This window comes from Tamandua tetradactyla, chromosome 7 (assembly GCF_023851605.1).
Source record: "Tamandua tetradactyla isolate mTamTet1 chromosome 7, mTamTet1.pri, whole genome shotgun sequence".
Taxonomy (NCBI): Eukaryota; Metazoa; Chordata; class Mammalia; order Pilosa; family Myrmecophagidae; genus Tamandua; species Tamandua tetradactyla.
The window spans coordinates 105,791,987-105,816,777 of record NC_135333.1 but is presented as its reverse complement, the minus strand read 5'-3'; the positions used below and the strand labels follow the sequence as shown (position 1 = coordinate 105,816,777).

Genomic DNA, 24,791 nt, shown 5'->3' with positions numbered 1-24,791 from the left:
ATTCACTGATTCTGAGGGGAGATTTTTTTCAGCGGATGACTTAATCACCATGTTGGTTACTAGAATATTTTTCTTGATTTGTGTTTTGGATTGTTCATTGCTAGTGTAGAGAAATACAACTGATAGTTGAGACTGATCTTATACCCCTCAATTCTGCTAAATTCATTTATTATGTCTAGTGACTTTCTTGTGGATTCCTTGGGATTTTCTGTTATGATCATGCCATTTACACAGAGATATTTTTACTTCTTCCAATTCAATATTGATGTCTTTTTTTTTTCTGCTTGCTCTTACTAGATATGATATTTCTTCATGTATCTTTCTGCTTCCTTTCTCTCTTCTCATTCTGGAACTCCCATAATATAAATTGGTATTCTTGATTTATCTCATGGGTCTTTCGGGCTCAATTCATTTTTCTTCATTCTTTATTTCTCTCTTCCTCAGACTGGATTATTTCAATTGTTTTATCTTCATGTTCTGATTCTTCTGTCAGCTCCAAGCTGATATTGTACCTCTCAAGGAAAATCTTTTAAGGTATTCTACTTTGAAGCTCCTACATTTGTTTGGTTTCTATTCATTTCTGTCTCTTATTAAAAGTCTATTTTTTTCAGATATCACTTTTGTGATTTCCCTTGTAACTCTATCCCTACTTTCTTTAGCTCTTTGCTGGAGAAATCGAGGACATGCCCAGTGGCCATGTTTTAGCCCTCACCTATGCCCCTTCTTTACCCCCCATTTGTCTGCGTGAAGATGTTTCGATACATTTCCATTTCACATTGCAAAGACATTAAATTTCAACCACGAAAAACACACTACCCAGAAATGGAACAACCTGACTGTACCTTGAACCCGAAACTGGGAACAAACAGCCACAGCTGTGTATCAGGGAAGGAAATGTGCACAAAGGTTGCCTAATAAATGCTTTTTGCTCTGTGGCAAGACCCTTCCACTGGGGTATATAAATACCCATCTCTTAGGCAGTACAGATTGTTCCTAATCTATGACATGAAGCAGAGTGTATGGTGTCATCACCTACTGACCCTCACCCAAGTAGTTGGCCTCCCCAAGGACCAGCAATGATGGGACCTTTTCCCCTACTTTTTTGGGACCCTTTGTGCTGTGTAACTAATAAAGTGGTCATTTTTTGAGGATCTCTGTTGTGCATGATCCTATGTACCATATAGCAACTCGCTGCAAAGATTTTGGCACAAGAAACAGGGTTCATGGGGAAGCATGGAATGTGTTTATTCTTTGACGCTTTTCTGGGTCACTCTTGTGTTCCTTTTGTACAGGAATGGCTTGGGCAACACAGGTTTTGTGGGTTAAACTGAAAGGAGGCCCCATGCTACTAGCCTGAGTAGAGGCACTGATCCATGGCTGGAGGGAGGGGTGAGGTTGCATAGGCTATCTCTGTCCTTTGGGGTAAGGGGAGAAACAAAAGGGATTTTGAGAATGTCCCATGAATGCCAGGGAGTTGGTTACTTGGCTCCATGCTAAAATCAATACTATCACCTGGCTAAATACTCCTTTGGTTCATGGACTCTAATAGCTCTACTCATTCTAGAACAGGCATACCCACAGTCAAGGTACCTAGATTGACCTTAAGGTCAGTGTGAGGTCAGTTATTATTCAGAGATTATTAAAACTGAAGTTGGGGATACAGAGGTTCAAAGAAAACTATGAGCTTTAATACAGAAGGAGATATTGGACATGAAAGATAGGCAAGGGCAGAAGTCTTGAGAGGATCTCCTCTTGTGGGTGTCCTCACTTTATAATGAGGGTAACCAATAGCATTAGGAGGTTGCAGGCATTCCAAAAGGGTATAGGGATGGGAGATTATCACTACCCTGTGGGGTTGGTCTCTTTGGCTCCTTGGACATCCATGTGGTAATATTTCTGCCAGGGAATGTATCACAGGATTGATATCCTGTGCCATTACACGTTTCTGCAGCAGTTGCAATGATATGCTCCCTGTCCCATCGAGTTGTGGCCATCAGAATGGGACCATCTCCTTACCACACTGTTGACACTGGCAATGCTGTCTCTCTGTTGGGAAAAAGTATATTGCTGAACTCATGGTGGGCCTTCTAACTGTGGGTATTCTCCACTCCTCCATCTCTGCCTATAAAAGGCCAGCGTGGCCAGGGAAAAAGGTGAGTGGAACATGGCAGGTGACTATAGACTATTGATGCATGAATGCTGGAGTGGCCCATTTGACACTTGTGGTCCATCTCTTACTGACTAAGAGATGGGTATTTATATATATTATGCTATTTGCGCATCGGTGCTTATCATATTCCTCATCTTTGAATCCTCCCAATACCTGTATCAGGTAATATAGAAAGCAGATACTTTCCACTAGAGAACAAATTCTTACAAGAAAAATAAACCAGCTGTTTCAGCCATTTTGCCTCTAGGACCTTTACATCCTAGATCTCCATTTGAGCTATGGGTTTCTGCTACGCATGCCAGCTGTTCGCTCTGGAAGGAGGAAGCAACAAGAATTCACATACCCTTGGATTTCTGGACCAAGAAGTTTCCAAGTGCAATGCAGTATTCCTCCCTCTTTGAGAGGCAACTTCTGGCGTACTATAGGGCCTTAGTGGGAACGAACAGGATTACTGAGAGCTTCCATGTCTTCCTGAGGCCAGCCAGAAATTCCCATTATGTCCTGGGTACTGGGAACATTCTCACAGGAGTGCCCAACAATAGAGCATCAACAAATGTAAGTGGTAAATTCAGGACTGTGCTCATCTGTGCCTCCAGGGTATGACACATTTACGTGAAACGGTGGTGGAGGTCACTCTCAACAATGAACCCGTTATAACACCAAATGAAGACCTGTTCTCCCTGCACTGGCATTTGGGGACACCAACTCAAGAATGTCTCACCAAATACTCAGTGCTGGTTCACTGATGGATTGGCTAAACTGAAACCATCCAACATCCTATTTCCCTTACCTCAGATAAACTGCATACCACCTCTGGCATACCTGTTTTTTGACTCATGGGCCACCACCACAGCTTAGCATTCTGGTCAGATTCATGGAGGGAATGTAGTTAGGAAAAATCAAAGGTGCCCCAGTGTGAGGAATGGACCATTGGAAACAATTGATGGTATGGAAAGGCATCATCTGTACTACCCATGTTGACGAGCCTGTATCATGATAAATATCGCTGGAATGACCTAAGGGATAAAGGGTGCACGAAAGTGTTTTTTGCTCCCTGCAAGACTGGAGATCCTCCTGGGAGAGAGGCAGAGGAAGAACCCTACCTGTAGACAACAACAGTGAACTTATCTTTGGAGACATCTGGGAAATCGCTGGATTTCCCATGGCTGCTTCTGCGGCTGGGTGGATCCAGATCAAACTGGACATAGAAATTCTGACACCATGAAATTAAAGGCCCAGAAACATGAGTACCTCTCATTAAAAGAAGCCCAATGTATCATTTACCAATGTGAGAGATGTCAACTACAAACCAGAGCCTAAAAAGGGCATTAGGGACTATTTCCAGAGGGTTCACACAAGGCTGCTCATGGCAAATAGACTATATCGGCCCTTTCCTGCCATCCCAAGGAATGTCCTAAGTCTTGGTCACAGTAGCACCTATTTAAACTACAGTTTTGCCTTTCCAGTTCATTGTGTAGATGCAGTACATACACTGGATACCTTGCAAAAGGGGTTATTCTTTTAGATACACAGATGACATCTCCTCTGATCAGGGATCCCACTTGCATGATCCTCTCAACAATGGGCCCAGACTCAGAATTAGATAGACTTTCAATGACACTCACCACCCATTGGCCACTGTGGAGAACTTTAATGGCCACCTAAAAAAGAATCTTCAGCATCTACACTCTGATAACTCTTACTGGACAGACTGGGAACTCTGGAAACTGAACTAAGCAGTTCCTGGGAAGAGAAACATGACCTTCTTGTACTTCCTAGCAGAAGGGATAAGGATAGGGAAGGAACCTAGGCTTTGCTGTGTGTCTGCCCTTACACCCATCAGGATAAAGACCGGCCCAAATGGGGGACCAAGGACACACCACTGTTATTACACTCTATTTATGATTCCCAGGATGGTGGAAGGTTAAGTTACTAGGCAGAGGAGTGGGATGATGGCAGTAGGCCTGTGGGGCCTGAAACACACATACTGGGAGGTTAGTGAACAATGCCTATTCCTGGTTGGACCCCCCAATCCTCTTGGAAATGGTCATGGAATACCTTCAAGGAATCCTGGCAACTCCTATCTATAAGGAAGGGGATAGAAGTAGGCCAGAAGAGATGGGTAAGGTACTCAGATCAATGGAAAAGTGGTAAAGTTATAATTTTAGGCAAGGGGAAAAAATACTGGGTGGCCTTAGAGTGAAAAGATAAGTTACTGCAAATAGACTGAGAAAAGCATATCTCATGGAAAGTGGTCACACAACTACGAGGATTGGTTACTAGACCCCCTCCTGTATTCTACAGATTTGGCCTTTTGGCAACCTGGAAAGAAAATATTTTTGCCCACTGACCCAGGTCATTATGGCAACAGAAAATCTGACCAACTGCTGGATCTGCCTTTGACCCCTTGCTCTTTCTCCCTTTCACAATGGACCACCATAGGACGTTTATCCCTTTTCTTTTGGACCCTTTGTGCTGTGTAAGTAATAAAGTGGTCATTTGTTGAGAATACTTTGCCTGAGCCTGTGTTTCCATGACACACCATATAGCAACTTGCTCCATACTTTTTGGGCATATTTAAGACAGTTCCCATAAAAGTCTTTTTCTAGTATGTCCGATGTCTGGTCTTCTTTATTGATAGTTTTTGTCATTTTACTTTGTTCCTTTGAATGGGCCATGTTTACCTGTTTCTCTGTATGCTTTGTGAATCTTTACTGAAAGGGGACATTTGAATAATGTAATGTATTAGCTCTAGAAACTAGATTCTCCCCCTTCCCTAGGGTTTACTGGTTTATTTTTTCCTTCTTATTGTTGAAGAATGTAACAACCTATTTGTTTATTAATTTTTCCAAAGTATCTATGCAATGACTGTATCCCTTGGTGGTAGTTACTGACATCCCTATTCCATAGCTTGCATTCAGTTAATGTTTCAACAGAGATTTCCTTGAATGCCAGAAGCTAACAACAGCAACAAAAGATCAAAAGTAACCACTTTAATCAGTCTTTGCAGATTGGTTCTTTACTGGTACTCTCCCTTCCCACTTAGCCAACCTTACAGTAAATATAAAAAAACAGCCTGAGGCAAAAGCATAGGGCTCTATGTCAAGTCTTTTCTGAGTATGTGGTCTGTCTAGGTATGCATGTGTAGCCCCATCAATTTCCCAGTGCACACTATATCCCAATATTCTGATTTACCAACATTCCCCAGGAAATTCACAGTCTTTCCTCCCAGTCTGGGTACTGCTTTATGTTTCAACTGGTAATCCTTTGCCCCAGGAAGCTGTGGTTTGATTGTTTTCTTATAATGTTTTAGAGGCATTGTCAGCCTCTTCTACATTTAGAGCAAGGTTCAGGACCAGTGAGAAAGAGACTTGCAGTGAGAAAGGATCAGACCTTCAGGCTGCCACCTGATGGATTTACATACATACATGCACCCAAATATGTACATAGGCCCTGGAACTTGTGACCGTGGGCTGGAGCTTCCTTTGTCAGAGATGACAAGTCAGAGATGTGATGAGCGGAGGGCCAGTAAAGAAGCCAATAGGTCTTCCTATCGTTTTTAAGTTGCCTTTTTCTTGATTTGCTGTCACGCAGTTGCTGCAACCCTTTCCTTGTTTTCCAGAGCTCTGAGAAAGTTGGTTTTGCCAATATTTTAGTTTTTCAATGTTGCTATGTAGGGACAGAACCCTAGAGTTTCCCATTCTACCATCTTAGCTCAAGAACTAATTGTTTAGAAGATTTTAAGATCCTTCATCCCCCAAGTAGATATGACCCAATTTTATAAATGGTATGGGACTAGAAATATATTTTCAACATCCTTGATTCCAAGTTTTCAAGTAATTCTACCCTTCATCCTCTGTGCATGACAATCACTGTTCATAAACTTAATCTTTAAACTTCTCTTAGTTTTCAGTTTAGAGAAAAGGATGAATGTTTCTGAAGTTTTGTTTATTCCACTGCAGGTATTTAACAACATATTCTTTCCATTGATTGTGGCAGTGATTGTTGTAGTCCAAATAGCTATTAGAATATGGAACTCTTTAAGGACCCTTGTAACTCGAATATAAATGTTAAAAACTTAAAAATTTTTCTTGCATGTTAACTTTTACAAATTTAATTACCAAAAACGCAAATGTATAGGCTGCTTAATTGTTCTTGGCCTCCTTTTACCAAAATGATTGAATTGGATTAAATGATCACTAAAATCCCTGCCAGCTCTAATTAATTAATTAATCCCTGCCAATTCTATTAATTTCAATGAATTGTCAATCATCAATTTTGTCTTTCACAATTATTATACTAAAGATATTGCCAATATTTTTTTAAATATAAGAGATAAGCAAAAAGCTTCTTAGCAAACCCCTGAATAATTTTTCAAATATCCAATCAATATCAACAAAAAAAAATCACGAGAAGAAAGAAATGAAATGATTAAGTACTTATGGTGAGGAAAATATGAAAACCCTGACAATAAACAAGAAATCCACCATCTAAAGATGCTAATGTTGAATAATATTAAAACTGAAGGCAATAATGTCTCCATATATTTTGCCATGTAAAATCATTAGGCAAAGGAATCAATATTCTCAAACGAAAATTCAGGTCCACATCCTATCAGTGTGTGATATTTTATTATTCTTAGTGACACATGAAAAGAATTGTGAATAATGGATTTGTTTTGTATACTAGTAATTATGTTAGTTTTTAGAATATCATCTGGATGTTGCTATGCCTCCTCTTTAAAAATGGAAAGCACCTCTAAATTAGTAATTGCTGTCCTGAAATACTTCATCTTTTCAATTTGAATTACTTCTTCTATAGTGTGATATACTTTAACAATTCCTCATTTCTCCCCCTTCATTAGTCCATAATTCTTATTTTGCCAAACATGCCACATATATAACTGTTCAGATTCTTCAAATAACCCAGATATATTACAGCATATCAGAAAGGAGTTATTATAACAAATTAAGCAATCCTTTTATTTCCTTAACTTCTATAGTCCTATAAAAGCGTTTCATTAAACTTTTGAAATACCAGGAAAATTTCACATTTTCTTTTTTAAGTAAGCAGTTTAAATTAGGGAGGGGGAAAAATCCATGAAAAAATTTATTTTAAACAACTCCATACTTAAAAATGGGTTGGTTTGGAGAACTGTAGCATCAAACACCAAACTTTATTTAAGTCACAAGTATGAATAGTTTTGATGTTACTGCAACATAGGAATTATAGTTATAAAGTTGATGATTTTAAAGCTTGTTAGCATATTTCATTTAATGCAGAAATAACCTCTATAATATCTATGGTTAGATAATTGTACTAAGTTTTCTTTATGAATAAGGAACATGTTATGTATCGAGCCACCTCATTTTATCAGCTTAAACTATTAGTAAGCTTTTTAGCATAGTAATGTAAAATGTTTTCCTTTACCTTTTGTTCATGCAATAGTAACTTTATCAGGGATAAAGACAGGTTTGTTTTGCACCCCCTCACCACCATTATACAAATATGTAAGATGAATCTCCTCTAATGGTAATAAAAGATTCTAAATGGAGATTCTGTTTTCCTCAGTCATGAGTGATTGGAAAATAAATATGGTATCAAATTCAAGAAGAAAAAAATTTTGAAAATAAGTAATGTAAAAATAAAATTTCAAAAGTTGGTGATACTGGCACAAATGAGATAGCTTAAATCTAAGAATTATCTACAAGAGATGCTATTAGTACCAATGGAGAATAATTTTTAAAACTCAAATAATACCAATTTTCAAAATGAATATAACCTTAAAAAGAAATATTTTCTCTTTATAAGCCCAAATGTTAGTGATGAAGAAACAGAGATACTTCTTTTCAGAACTTTCTTTCTAGTCATCACATTCCACAACCTCCAGAGCCATGGAACACTGGGAATAAATGCTGTCTCAAGAAACTCTTTATATTAGACTCTTAAACTGGTTATATCCAATTTGAGTACCGCTCCTCTTAGCTACAGATTCTTCTGTAACAATTCCAAAAATGACTTAAATAAAAAAAAATCTTCCTGGAACCATGGCAGGAAAATGATAAAATAACCAAGAAAATTTCTGAGAATTTCTGGTCCTGGGAATCTCATTAATTGTAGAAAATGGAGTCAATGCTATAGTAATATTCTTGGCTTCCCTAATCTTAACAGGACTTTCCTGTTCCCATTTTAGGGACTAGTCAGATTATACTGATTATAAGTCAAAGCAATAAGGAAAAAAAAACTATGCTTTAATCTACAGATATTTGTACTTGAAAATCCCTACAACTAAAAATCTTAAGAACAGTATGATAGAAAGATACCCAATACCAATTAGATAGCGATCTTTGGTAGTCAAATTACTCAAGGTCTTAAGTATTCTCATGTGCAAAGTTAGGGACTAATTAATTGGATGATGTTTATTTTTGTAATTCAAAACTGAGGACCTATGCCCTGCTAATTTTAAATGATATTTACCTGACACACTGTGTTGCTGGTAATTGTAGGAAGATGGAATTGCACCAATAGGAAGCTGTGGCTTTGGATTGCCTGGTGGTACCTCATCATCATCCTCCCCAAAATGATGAACTTTCTCGTACTTTTCTAGGTAACTGAAATACAAAAACAGCACAGCAAAAATTTAAAAATGGATGTACATCTTATTTACCCCTACTACATATATCTGTCCTTCCTTTCCTAGAAACCCCAAAATAAAAACAAAAATAAGAAGATGCTACAAATCTTTTATAATAGTGAAAAAAAGTAACTTCAGCAGTAGTATTCCAGAAATATTCAATGCAATGCTTCCAAAAGGACTTTTTGTTACTTGCAGAAAAGACTACATCAATACTCAAATAAAAAATACAAAAGAAGGGAATATCAAAGGACAACTATATGTAGATGAATGGCAGTATATTTTATTTATTGATTTTTTTAAAAAAGGTTAAACGGAAACAAAATGGTGGAGGAGGAAGTTCAAGGAGTCAGTCCCTCTATCAAAGTAACCAGTGAGCTGGAAACAGATTGGAATCAACTATTCAGAACTCAGGAACCTATGTGACACTTACAAAAACCAGGACAGTGTTTGATGAAATGAAAGGCTATAGATCATTCTTAAATGAGAACGTGCATTAACCAGTGACCACTCTCCATTTCTCAGTTCCTCCATGGCACTGGGAATAGCAAACTGCATTCCTGTAGCAGATGGCTGGTACCAGGGCATGCAATGGGGATTCTATCCTCAAAATCTGGGGGATGCATATTTTAGTTGTTTTGGTAGATCCCCAGCAGACCACCACAGACAGATACTCTGTTTTAGACCACTCAGGCTACAGCAGCTACCTGTAGCATGTATCAGAGGCTTAAAGTGAATATGCCATTTTCTCCTTTCTTTGTAGCACCAGATAGCTGAAGAAGTATTTGCCAGATCACTGGATGACTATCATTATAATGGAACAGAAATTTCAGTGATCATATGCAACAAGAAATTCACACTCTGCAAAAAACAGTTTGGAAAAGTCACAAATAGACAGCTCTAGTCTTCAGAAACAAAAGAAGTAATTTCTGAGGAGTAAGAAAAATAGATATCCAGAGTTACCACATTATAATACAATGTCTAGTTCTACCACAAAATTGTAAACAATAAACAGGAAAGAAAGGTACATTCACAAGATAGAAATAACTCCCAAGAAAGCCCTGACATTGGAATTACTAGTCAAAAATGTAAAATTAATGCTCCTAAATATGACCGATGAGTTAAACGAATCCATGGGGAAAGAACTACGGGAAACTAGAAAAATGCTGTATGGAGAAAATGAGAATATCAATAAAGAGATAGAATTTATAAAACAGAAAAAACAGCAATTCTGGAGATGAAAAGTAAAATAATCAAAACGAAAAATTCACAAAAGGGGTGCAGCAGCAGATTTGAATAGGTAGAAGAAAGCACAAGCAAATCTGAAGATAAGACAATTGAAATTATCCAGTCTGAGGAGCAGAAAAGTTAAAGAATGAAACAAAAAGAAAAACAAAATAAAATGAAGAAAGTCTAAGGAACCTGTGGAACATCATCAAACAAACCAAACTGTTATTCTGAATCTCAGAAGGAAAAGATAAGGGGCAAAAGAATGTTTAAGGAAATAATGGCCAATATATAGCTCCAAGAAAAGCAACAAACTTCAAGCAAGATAAACTCAAAGCAATCTACAACAGGACACATTACAATCAAACTGTCAAAACCCGAAGATGAAGAGAGAATTGTGAAAGTAGACACAGAGGAGCAACTCGTCCCTAAGAAGGATACTCAATGAGACTAACAGTTAATTTCTCATCAGAAACCATGGAGGCCTGCAGGTAGCAGATAACATAATGTAAGTAATGATGGAAAAAAAACCTGTCAACCAAAAATTCCTGAAGAGAAATTAAGACAATTTCAGATAAAATGATCCCTTTAGGCTGAACTGAAATGACAATAGACACTAATCTATAACCTTATGCCCATATGCAAAAGTTAAAGAAAAGTGATAAGTAACTTCATAGGTAAATAGAAAAGCCAGTAATACTGTACTTTTGGTTTGTTTTCTCTTTTTAAAAAATATGATTTAAAAGACAAAGGTATAAAACAATAAACCCAGGTTAATGAGAAAATGATGTATGCTGGTATGATACTAGCAATATGAAGGAACAGAGATGGGAATGTATAGGGGCAGAGTTTGTACACAACTGTTACTAAATTGGTTTTCAAAACAGACTGCAAAAATTTTGAGATGTTAATCATAATCTCTGAAGGTAACCCCTAAAAAATAAGAACAACAACAACAAATAAGGGAAAAGGAGTAAAAAAAGCAAATAAAAACAAAGAAAGACAGTAATGGCGGAATTAAGAAAAAAAAACATGTCATACAGAAAACAAATGGTTAAATAGCAGAAGTAAATCCTTGCTTATCAATAAATGCTTCAAATCTACCTGGATTAAACTCACATATTAAAACGCAGAGGTTGGCAGAATGTGTAAAAAAAAAAAAAAGTCCATCCACATGCAGTTCAAAGACTCACTTAAAACACAAACACACAAAGGGAATGAAGGTAAAAGATTCGAAATGATATTACATGCAAATAGAAACCAAAAGAGAGCTGAGATGACTATATTCTTCACAGAAAAATGACTTTAAGTCAAAAAAGGTTGCAAGAGACAAAGGAGGATATTAAACATTGATAAAAAGTTCAATAAAGCAAGAAGATACAGCAATTATAAACATATATGTACCTAATAACAGAGCCCCAAAATATATGTAGTAAAACTGAAGAGAAAAATTCTACAATAAAAGTTGGAGAGTTCAATACTACACCTTCAATAATAAATAGAATAATCAAGTAGATGATCTATAAGGAAACAGAAGAACTGAAAAGCTCTATAAACCAATCACACCTAACAAACTTATACAATACTGTCCACCCAACAAAAGTTGAATACACATTCTTTTCAAATGCACATGGAACATTCTCCATGATACACCATATGTTAACTCACAATATGATTTTAAGTACTGAAAATAAACAAATAACTTTTCTGATTATATTGGAATGAAACTAGAAATCAATTCTGGAAGGAAAATTGGAAAATTCACAAATGTGTTAAAAGTTAAACACATTCTTTAAACAACTGATGGATCAAAGAAGAAATCACAAGGGAAATTAGAAAACACATTCAGTTGATGAAAACAAAAACACAACATACCAAAACTTACGAATGATCAAAAACAGTGCTAAGAGGGGCATTTATAGCTGTTAATGCCTACATTAAAAATGAAGATCTCAAATGAGTAATGTTTTTACTAATAAAACCGTTAGTTTTTATTAGAAAGAAAACCAATAAATCCAAAAGTTTCTTATGAAAGATCAACAATACTGACACACCTCTAAAGAGACTAAAAACATAGAGAGATACTTTAATTACTAAAATAAGAAATGAATGTGGGGACACTACTACTGACATTACAGGAATTAAAAGGATTATAAGGGAACAGTCAACAAATTGGATAGCTTAGATAAAATGGACAAATTCCTAGAAACAAAAAAACTACCAAAGCTGACTCAAGAAGTAACAGAAAATTTGAATAAACCCTTAACAAGTATAGAGATAAATCAACAAAGAAAAATCTATCAAAATTTAAAGTATCCCTTCTCAAACTCTTCTCGACAAACTGAAAAGAGAACACTTCTTTTAAAGCCAGCTTACCCAGATACTAAAGTCAAAGGCACTTGCAAAAATAGGAAAGTTCAGACCAAGACCCCTTATGAATGATGCTAAAATTCTACACAAAATACTAGCAGACAAAATTCAACAATGCCTTAAGAGGATTATATACTATAGCCAAATAGGTTTTCATCCAGGAATGCAAGGGTGGTTCATGTAAGAAAATCAATACAATACACTACATTCATGGGAAAAAAAGTGGGAAAAATCTGGATAATATTGATGCAGAAAAAGCATTTGACAAAATCCAACACACATTCATATTTTTTGTTTTTTTAATTTAATTGATTACCTAGTGTTAGAAATAATAAATAAAGTCGCATTTCACATATTTGACATAAATCTTTCCAATTTCCTCAAGTATTTTTAAATTAATTTTTTATTTTTTTAAAAATATAACAACACATTCTTAACATATGATCATTCCTTTCTATATATATAATCAGTAATTCACAATATTATCCCATAGTTGCATATTCATCATGATCATTTCTTAGAACATTTGCATCAATTCAGAAAAAGAAATAAAAACGCAACAGAAAAAAATTCATACATACCATACGCCTTACCCCTTCCTTTCATTGCTCATTAGCATTTGAATCTACCAAATTTTTTTCAACATTTGTTCCCTCTGTTGTTTATTTTTATGCTGAACGTTTTACTCGTCTGTTGATAAGGTAGATAAAAGGAGCATCAGACACAAGTCAATTCTTGATAAAAGCACTCAGAAAACTAGAGAAAAATAGAAGGAGATTTCCTCAATATGATAAAGCCTATATCTGAAAAAACTGGAACTCACATTACACCTAATGGTGAAAGCCCAAAAGTTTCCACTCTAAGAATAACAATACAAGGATGCTCACTTTCACCACTAGTATTCAACATCTTACCTGAAGTTTTAAACAGAATAATTAGACAAGAAAAATATAGGAAGCGCATCTAAATTAGAAAAGAAGAAGCAAAATTATCTCTGCTCACAGATGACAAGATTGTTATTTGTATACATCCCTAAAGTATACACATACAAAAACAATCACTAGAGCTAATAAATGAATTCAACAAAGCTGCAAGATGCAAAATCAACATGGAGGAATTAGTTGTATTTCTATATACTAGCAATGAACAATGAAGAGGAAGTAAAAAAACCAATTCCATTTACAATAGCATCAAAAAGCATAAACAATTCAATGTAATTCTACCCAAATTCTGGAGGCTTTTTTTTTTTTAAAGAAATAGAACAACCCATATGGATCGTATGGGTCTCACATAGCTAAAACAATCTTGAAAAACAACAAATAGGACTTGCACTTCTCAATTTCAAAACTGACAACTACACCTTCATGAGAGACTTCCAGGCCAAGATGGCGGCTTAGCAATGTGCACGTTTTAGTTTGTCCTCCAGAACAACTACTAGATAACCAAAAACAGTACAAAACAGCTCCTGGGACTACGTCAGTGACCGGACACACAGTGTACCCCAGTCTGGATGAGCTGGACCAGCTGCGAGCCACCCCAGAACCGTGAATTCCCCAAGCCACGGTGGCTGGCGGCCCTCCCCCACAGGCTGCTTCCCAGAGGGGAAAAGAAAGAGACATTACCAGCAGTAGGGGCTGAGCCCAACCAAATGCCAATTGTGGAATTAATTAACAAATTCTGACTACTAAAAATAAGGCCCCAGCTCAAGTGAACCTGGTCAAAGTGGAGGTTGCTCATTTTTGCCCTGGCACCAAGGGGGCAGGGCTGGCAGAAAAAGAAACACACAAAAAAGAAGACACTGGGATGATATATTTAAATTACTAAAAGAGAAAAACTGCCAACCAAGAATTCTATATCCAGCAAAATTGTCCTTCAAAAATCAGGGAGAAATTAAAACATTTTCAGACAAAAAAATCACTGAGAGAATTTGTGACCAAGAGACCAGCTCTGTAAGAAATACTAAAGGGAGCACTGGAGACAGATACAAAAAGACAGAAGAGAGAGGTGTGGAGAGGAGTATAGAAAGGAAGACTATGAGTAAAGGTAAAAAGAAGCAAAATTAGATATGACAGACAAAATCCAAAAGGTAAAATGTAGAAGAAAGTACTACCCGTGCACTAATAATACTAAATGTTAATGGATTAAACTTCCCAATCATAGGACATAGATGGGTAGAATGGATTAAAAAACAGGACCATCTATATGCTGTCTCTACTCAAAGGACATGAGGTAAAGGACACAAATGAACATTTGCACACCAATGTTTATAGCAGCATTATTTACAATTACCAAGAGATGGAAACAGCCAAAATGTCCATCAACAGATGGGTGGCTAAACAAACTGTGGCATATACATATGATGGAATATTATGTAGCTGTAAGACAGAATAAAGTTATGAAGTATGTAACAATTTGGATGGACCTTAACAACATTATGTTGAGTGAGATAAGCCAAAAACAAAAGGACAAATACTGTATGGTCTCACTCATATGAACTGACATTAGTGAATAAACTGGGAATATTTCACTGGTAACAGAGACCATCAGGAGATAGAAATAGGGTAAGATATTGGGTAATTGGAACTGAAGGGATACAGACTGTGCAACAGGACTGAATGTAAAAGCTCAGAATGGACAGCACAATATTACCTAACTGTAATACAATTATGTTAAAACACCAAATGAAGTGGAATGTGAGAATGATAGAGGGAGGAGGGCTGGGAGCATAAATGAAACCACAAAGAAAGATAGATGTAAAGACTGAGATGTATAATCTAGGAATGCCTAGAGTGTATAATGATAGTGACTAAATGTACAAATTTAAAAAATGTTTTTGCATGAAAAAGAACAAAGGTATGTCATTACTGAAGGGTGCTGAAGATAGACGGTAATTAATATTTTAAAATTTCAACTTAAGTGTGAGACTAAAGCAAAACATGTTTATTTGGTACAAGATTTATATTTTGACTAGTGCATTTCCTAATATAACTTATGTAGATGGTTGAACAACATAAGGACACGGAACCTTGGGTAGGACATGAGATTTTGTTGGTTTGTCCAGGTGATGCCCTGATGAATCCCAGAGTGACTTGATCAGTGAGTGGAAAAGTATTTGCAAAGTCCCCTTTGGGGAATGATGAGAACGGGGGAAAATTGAACTTCCCCAAGTTGAATCCTTGATATTCTCAGAAGCAGTGTGGACAACCAAGGCTATAGGCTGAGCCCCCAGTCTTGAGGTTTGTTCACATGAAACTTAACCCCACAAAGGATAGGTCAAGCCTACTTAAAATTAGGCCTAAGAGTTACCTGCAAGAGAACCTCTTTTGCAGCTCAGATGTGGCTTCTCTCTCTAGTCAATAAAACAAGCAAACTCACCACCCTACCACTGTCTAGGTGGGACATGATTCCCAGGGGTGTGGACCTTCCTGGCAACATGGGACAGAAATCCAAGAATGAGATGAGACTCAGCATCAAGGGATTGAGAAGAATGAGCTGAGACCCAGCATCAAGGAATTGAGGAAACCTTCTCGACCAATAGGGGGAAGAGGGAAATGAGACGAAGTGTCAATGGCTGAGAGATTCCGAACAGAGTCGAGAGGTTATCCTGGAGGTTATTCTTACGCATTAAGTAGATATCACCTTGTTATCCAAGATGTAATGGAGAGGCTGGAGGGAACTGCCTGAAAATGTAGAGCTGTGTTCCAGTAGCCATGCTTCTTGATGATGATTGTATAATGATATAGCTTTCACAATGTGACTGTGTGATTGTGAAAACCTTGTGTCTGATGCTCCTTTCACCTACCTTGTCAACAGAGGAGTAGAAAATATGGAATAAAAATAAATAACAGGGGGAATGAATATTAAAATAAATTTAGTTTGAAATGCTAGTGATCAGTGAAAGGGAGGGATAAAGGTTAAGGTATGCATAATTTTTTTTTTCTGTTTTTGTTTTATTTTTCTGTTGTCTTTTAATTTCTTTTTCTGAATTGATGCAAATGTTCTAAGAAATGATCATGATGTTGAATATGTAACTATGTGATGATATTGTGAATTACTGATTATATATGTAGAGCGGAATGATCATATATTAAGAATGCTTGTGTTTCTTTCTTGTAAGTTTTTTTAACAATTTAAAAATTAATTTAAAAAATTTAAAAAGAATTCTAAGCGAAAAAAAAAATCGACAACTACAAAACTACAATAATCGAAATAGCGTTGTCCTGGCATAAAATTAGGCTTATTAACAAATGGAATGGAACTGCGAGTCTAGAAATAAACTTAACAAATAGGGCTAACTGACTTTTGACAAAAATATCATGTACATTTTGTGAGGAAAGAAAAGTCCCTCTACTAAATAGTGCCAGGAAAACTGGATATCCACATGCAAAAGAATGAAGTTGGACCCTTTTAACATATAGAAAAAGTGGCCCAAAATGGATCAAAAACTAAATTTAAAAGCTAACTCTGTAAAATTCTTACAGGGAAAAATACCAGAAAATCTTCATGACTATGGGTTTGGCATGGTTTCCTAAGAATTATCCCGAAAGCACAGGCGACAAGAGAAAAAAATGGTAAAAATGAGACTTCAGCAAAATTAAAAACTTTTCTGCATGACAGGATACTATCAAGAGAGTGAAAATACATTGAAATACTAGTGGTCAATGAAAGAGAGTGGGAAGGGAAATGGTACGTATGAGTTTCTTCTTTTATTTTCCCTTTTTCTGGAGAGATGCAAATGTTAAAAAAAATGATCATGGTGATGAATACACAACTATGTGATTACAAAAAAATAAGAGAGTGAAAAGAGAACCCATAGAATGGGAGAAAATATTTTGAAATCATATATCTGATAAGGATGTAATAGCTAGAATATGCAATTAACTATTACTCAACAACAGGCAATACAATTTTTAACAATTGGGCAAACGACATTTCTCCAAAGAAGATATTAAATGGTCAATTAGTACATGAAAAGATGCTTTAGTCATAGGGAAAGTACAAAGGAAAACCACACTGAGATATTATTTCATACTCACTAGGATAGCTATTATGAAAGAATTGGAAAATAACGAGTGTTGGCAAGGATTCGGAGAAACTAAGACTCTGTGTTCTGTTGGTGGGAATGGAATGTATGGTATGGGTGCTATGAAAGTTTGGTAATTCCTCAAAATTTTAAACAATGGATTTTCCAAGAAGATGGCTGACTAGAGTAGTTCAAGATTAGCCCTGCTCCATGGAAAAATTAGAGAAGGGAAAGGAGGGTGACTGAGGTGGTGATTCAGGAGTGTGGCTGACCTGGGAGAGCCTTCTGTACCACATGTGGCAGCACTAGTTACAGAGGACAAGGAACTAAGAGGAAGATAGCTGGAGCCTAGGGCAGAAACGAGGAGCCCGCAGAACTGCATGGACAGGAACACAGGACTAGGAAGTAAGCTATGCCGTGTTCCTTCAGTGCGTTACCCTCACCAGCACACCCCTGTGACCAGCGACTCAACCCACACCCCATGCACCTGAACCCCGTCATCTGCTCTCATTTCCCATGTTCCAGTCACCCCAACCCACCAGTCCCCTAGTGCATGTACCAGCCGCACATTCCTATACCAAGAGCAGCCCAACCTACCTCTCCTACACCCCCACCAAGCACTACCTCCTCCTTCCTGTTCCCTGCAAGCTGTTGCATAAAGGTTGTGGCCACTAACTTACATAACTAGGCTACTCCTGCCCCTTGCCCAGAGTGTTGCACACCTACATCCCACCCTCACTGAATTCAGCGCATCTGTTTGCAGCACTCCCAGGTCCGTGCATGAGCACGGACCCCCTATTACTTCATTCAGCTCTGGAAACCACACTTTACAGCAGTCCTAGAACTATGCATGCTCACAGCCCTCAGCCTCACTTCCCAGCTCTGAGAAAGAGCCTACCTATGCAGCCGGGTAACATCTGTCCCCAATCCATGATGGAAAAACGCTGACCTGCTGCCACAACTCTATGCATGCGCACAAGAGACCCCATGCCTCAGAGAAGCGCACACCACAGACGGGAGTACCTGCATGGCTACAATCTCCCTGGCTGCTGGGCACCCATGTTCTCAAGCATCAGTGTAAAACCCCCAACCTGCGCCCATGTCTGCCCAGAAAAAAATCACCATACTGAGTGCCCCACCTCATACCCTGTCCCTGCTGTACAACCATCCCACAAACACAAGGCCTTAGACTACTGAAAGAAATCAACCCCCAAAGTAAATCAATCAAGATACCTACATGCAACAAAGACAACAGAAGATCATTAAGCATATCACAGTGCTTGATACAGCCCTGCCTAATGACCAAATTGAAACACCAGAGGAGACTACAGATGTTGGAGCAACTAATCAAAGATGTCCATAGTAAAATAAATGGGATAGCAAATGACATAAAGGAGATCAAGAAGACAATAGAAGAGCATAAAGAGGAATTTGAAATAAGTAGAAAAACTGCAGATATCACAGAGATTAAAGATTCTGCTGACCAAATAAAAAACATACTAGAGGCACATAACACAAGATCTGAAGTGCCAGAAGAAAGAATAAGTGATATAGAAGACACAATAATTGACTTCAAAGACTCAAAACAACAAATGGCAAAAAAGACGGAAAAAATTGAATGGGAACTCAGGGAAATGATAGGCAAAACAAACCACTCAAATATAAGAATCACTGGTGTCCCGGAAGGAGAAGAGAGGAGTAAAGGGCTAGGAAGAACAGTTGAGGATATAATGGGGGAAAACTTCCCAATCCTCATAAAGGACATAAAAATACAAGTCAAAGAAGTCCAACGAATTCCAAACAGAATAAATCCATACAGGCCTTCCCCAAGACACATACTAATCAGTCTGTCAAATGTGGGAGAGAAGTAGAAAATCCTGAAAGCAGCAAGAGAAAAATAATCTACTACATATAAGGGGAACCAAATAAGACTGAGTTCAAACTACTCAACTAGAGCCCTAGAGGCGAGAAGGCAGTGGTATGATATGTTCAAGATCCTGAAATAGAAAAACTTCCAGCCAAGAATTCTGTACCCAGCCAAACTGTCCATCAAAATTGAGGGAGAGATTAAAGTTTTCACAAAGAAGTCCTGAAAGAATTTGTCAACAAGAAACTGGCCCTACAAGAAATACTAAAAGGAGCCCTGCCTACTGAAAAAAATAGACAGGAGAGGGAGGCCTGGAGGAGGGCACAGAATTGAAGAGTACCACTAGGGAAATTAAAAAAATTACAAAGAGAAAGAGGGAAAAGAATCTGACAAATAAAATGAAAAAAATAAGATGATGGAATCAAGAAATGCCTTTTCAGGAATAACTTTGAATGTTAATGACTAAACTTACGAATTAAAAGACACAGATTGGAAGAATGGATTAAGAAAAATAAACCATCTATATGCTGCTTATAAGAGACTCATCTTAGACACAGGATACAAATAGATTGAAAGTGAAAGGATGGAAAAAGATGCTCCATGTAAGCTGTAATCCAAAGAAAGCAGGAGTACCCATATTAATATCAGACAAAATAGATTTTAAATGTAAAGACATCATAGGAGACAAAGAAGGACACTATATACTAATTAAGGGGCCAATTCACCAAGAAGATATGACAATCATAGATGTTTATGCTCCCAATCAAGGAGTTCCAAAGTATATGAGACAGACATTGGCAAAACTGAAGGGAGCATAGATGTTTCAACAATAGTAGAAGACTGCAATATACCATTCTCCTCTATAGACAGAACAACCAGATAGAAGATCAACAAGGAAAGAGAAAAGTTAAATAACACGATAAATGAATTAGACCTAACAGACATACATAGGTCATTGCACCCCAAAGCACAAGGATATACATTCTTCTCTAGTGCTCATGAACATTCTCCAACATTCTCCAGGATAGATCATAGGCTGGGGCACAAAACAGGTCTTTATACATTTAAAAACACTGAAATTATTCAAAGCACTGTCTCTGATTACAATGGGATGAAACTGTATCTCCAAAACCACCAAAGAACGAGAACATTCACAAATATATGCTGATTAAATAACATACTCTTAAACAACCACTGGGTCAAAGAAGAAATTGCAAGAGAAATCAGCACTTATCTGGAGATGAATGAAAATGAGAATATAATGTATCAAACCTATGGGATGTGGGAAAGGCTGTGCTGAGAGGGAAATTTATTGCCCTAAATGCCTATATTAAAAAACACAAAAGAGCAAAAACTGAGGACTTAACAGCATACCTGGAAGAACTTGAGAAAAAACAGCAAACTAACCCCAAAGCAAATAGAAGAAGAAAAATAACAAAGACTAAATCAGAGATAAATGAATGGGAGATAAAAGAACAATAGAAATAACGAATAAAACCAAAAGTTTGTTCTTTAAGAAAATCCACAAAATCGATAGGCCATTAGCAACACTGACCAAAAAAAAAAAAAAAAAAAGAGAGAGAGGATGCAAATAAATAAAATCAGAAATGAGAATGGGTGCATTACCACAGACCCTGAAATTATATGAGTACAATATGAGCAACTATACACCAACAAACTAGACAACTTATATGAAATGGACAAATTCCTGTAGACACACAAACCAGCTACACTGACAAAGGAAAAATAGAAGATCTCAACACACTAGTCACAAGTAAAGAGATTCAATCAGTCATCAAAAATCTTCCTACAAAGAAAAGCTCAGGGCCAGATGACTTCACAGGGGAGTTTTATCAAACATTACATAAAGAACTAACAGCAATCCTGCTCAAACTTTTCCAAGAAATTGAGGAAAAAGGAACTCTACCTAACTCAATTGATGAAGTTAATATCATTTTAATATCAAAACCAGGTAAAGATGCTATAAAAAACTACAGTCCAGTCTCCCACATGAACATAGCTGCAAAAATTCTCAATAAAACATTGGCAAATTGAATCCAACAACACATTAAAAGAATTATACACCATGACCAAATGAGGTTTATACCAGGAATGAAAGGATGATTCAACACAAGAAAATCAATTAATGTAATAAAACACAACAAATCAAAAGGGAAAAATCACATGATCATCTTGATTGATGCCAAAAAAGCATTTGATAAAATTCAGCATCCTTTTCTGATAAAATACTCCAAAAATAGGAGTCAAAGGTAACTACCTCATATAAACAGATTAAATGAAAAAATGACATCCAGCATCGTACTCAATGGAGATAGACTAAAAGCCTCCCCCCTAAGATCAGGTACAAGATAAGGATGCCCACTGTAACCACCATTATTCAACATTGCGCTAGAAGTTCTAGCTAGAGCAATTAGGAAGGACAAAGAAATAAAAGGTATCCAAATTGGAAAGGAAGAAGTAAAGCTCTCATTATTTGCAGATGATATGATACTATACTTGGAAGATCCTGAGAAATCTACAGCAAAGTTACTTGAGCTAATAAATTTAGCAACAAGGCTGGATATAAAATTAATGTGCAAAAATCAATAATATTTCTATACACAAGCAATGAGCTAGCTCAGGAGTCACTTAAAGAAAAAATTCCATTCAAAATAGCAACTAAAAGAATCAAGTACTTAGGAATGAACCTAACTAGGGATGTAAAGGACTTGTACACAGAAAACTATGAAACATTGTGAAAAGAAATTAAAGGAGATCTAAATAGATGGAAAGACATTCCCTGCTCATGGACAGGAAAATTAAATATAGTTAAGATGTCAATTCTCCCCAAATTGAACTACAGATTCAGCATAGTACCAATTGAACTTCCAACAAACTACTTTGAAAATTTGGAAAAGCTAACTTCCAAATTCATCTGGAAGGGAAAGAGACCCCGAATAGCTAAAAGCATCCTAAAAAACAAGAATGAAGTGGGAGGATTAACACTTCCTGACTTTAAAAACTATCATAAAGATGCAGTGGTCAAAATAGCATGGTACTTACACAGAGACAGAAGCACTGACCAATGGAATCAAAGAGTGAATGCAGAAATAGACCACTAAATCTATGGTCAACTGATTTTTGACGAGACCCACAAATCCTCTGAACTGGGATAAACAGTCTTTTTAATAATTGGGCATGGAAGACCTGGATATCAATAGACAAAAGAATGAAAGAGGACCCCTATCTTACACCCTGCACAAAAATGATGGATTAAACACCTACATATAAGATCTAGCACAATAAAGCTTCTAGAATAAAATGTAGGGAAACATCTTCAAGACCTAGTAATAGGAGGCAGCTTCCTAAACTTAACACCCAAAGCACAAGCAACAAAAGAAAAAATAGATAATAGGAACTCCTCAAAATCAAATGCCTCTGCACTTCCAAAGACTTTGTCAAAAAGGTGAAGAAGCAGCCAACTCAATGGGAGAAAATATTTGGAAATCATAATTTGGACAAAAGTTTGATTTCCTGTATATACAAAGAAGTCATACAACTCAACAACAAAAGAACAAACAATCCAATTATAAAATGGGCTAAAGATATGAATAGGCATTTCTCTGAAGAGCAATACAGATGGCTCAAAAGCACATGAAGAGATGCTCATTTCTATTACCTGCACGGGAAATGCAGATCAAGAGCACAATGAGATACCACCTCACACCTAAAGAATGGCTGCAATTAAACAAACAGGAAACTATAATGTTAGAGAGCATCTGGGGAAACTGGGACACTTACGCATTGCTTGTGGGAATGTATAATGGTTCAGCCATGATGGAAGACTGTTTGGCGGTTCCTTAGAAAACTAAATATCGAGTTGCCCTATGACCCAGCAATAGAACTACCTGTTATATATCCAGAAGAGCTGAAAGCAATGACACAAACAGACATTTGCATACTGATGTTCATAGCAGCATTATTCACAATCACCAAAAGATGGAAACAAACCAAATGCCCATCAACAGATGAGCAGATCAACAAAATGTGGTATATACATACAAAGGAATATCATGCAGCAGTAAGACAAAATGATTTCCTGAAGCACATGACAAATGGATGAGCGTTGAGGACATAATGCTGAGTGAAGTTAGCCCAATAAAAAAGGATAGATACTGTATGATTTCACTTTTATGAAGAGCATAAAGGTACAATCAGAGGCTTATATTACAGAATATAGGGACTTAGAGATACAGAGAAGCTAGAGATGGGTGAACTGTTAGCTAATGAGGCTGAACTCCAATGTAAAGGAATAGACAGGAGTGAAGGTAGTTCTCTAGTGGGTCTGTAAGTAATATTACCATATTGAAGATGAATAAGATTGAAAGGGGTTGTATAGTTCTACGTGTCCTACTGATTAGCGCTAGAAATACGAACTCTCGCAAGAATTACTTCAAAGAAATGATTCTTGTATAAAGAGTGTTTAAGTCCAGGGTACAGAGGGAAAACAGCTATTGCACGCTATGAGCTATGTTCAAAAGGAAAACATCAGCACCACCACAGCAGCAGTAGAGGTAAACAATGGGGGGAGGGACAAGACTTAAGAGGAGGTTTAGATTTCCTATTTGGCAGGGGTGGTTTACTGGGTTTTCCTTCTCTTGGGAACAATGAAATTATCTAAAATTGAGAATGCTGATGGACTGTGGACTTTGGGCCTTCTACGTGATACGTGATGAATGCAGGAGGCTGAAGGATGCAAGTGATTGAGAAGATTGGTGAACGATGGTGTATACTTACGAATGAAGGTTGTGCTGCTACAAAAAGGAACAAAGTCGTGAAGCATGCAACGATGTGAATGAACATGTGGGACATTTGTTGAGACAAAATAAGCCAGAAACTAAAGAACAAGAATGATATGGTCATCTTTAGAAAATCCTTAGAAGAAAACAGGGGCCTAGATTGGAAGCGTTTGGAGCAGACACATTAAGTACGGAGTGGTGATTATTATTTCTGGATTTTGAGAGGCTGTTATATATATAAACCCTGATATTTAGAGACAAGACTGAAGCTGAACAGGTTGGGGTTAAAGTAATTCAGAACATAAGGGTAAGGAAGATGGTGTCTCTGTTTTAGATACTCTTTGAGACCAATGAAAGAAAGGTTTATTTGGTCTGGAACTGAAATTTTCTGTAGTGCATAATCTAATTCAACCTATCTGTATAGCTCATTTGAACAAATGAAACATAGGGAGCCCAGAATGAGAAAGAGGTCCTTTAATCTTATATAGATTATTGTAATGTCTGGATACATCCTAGAGTACATTAAGCAGATTAAGCAAAAAGTACTGGCAACACCCCCTGAGGGAGGGAAGAAAGACTATGGAACTATTAAACCTTACCATCAAGGAGTCTCCTAATACTGTATCAAACTTTAGGGATATCCAAGTCATTATTAGGCCATGCCCTCGATCATGAGGCTTATTCTTGTGAGGCTTATGTAG

At 37.0% G+C, this 24,791-nt stretch overlaps 1 protein-coding gene across 1 annotated transcript in view; it reads right to left on the bottom strand.

Annotated features, from left to right (window-relative positions):
• Positions 1-24,791, bottom strand: part of ARID2 (AT-rich interaction domain 2) — a 255,295-nt gene that overhangs the window by 108,237 nt on the left and 122,267 nt on the right. The window contains exon 4 of the mRNA XM_077170650.1: positions 8,648-8,781. Coding sequence (XP_077026765.1) covers positions 8,648-8,781 — 134 coding nt within the window. The remainder of the gene's footprint in view (positions 1-8,647; positions 8,782-24,791) is intronic.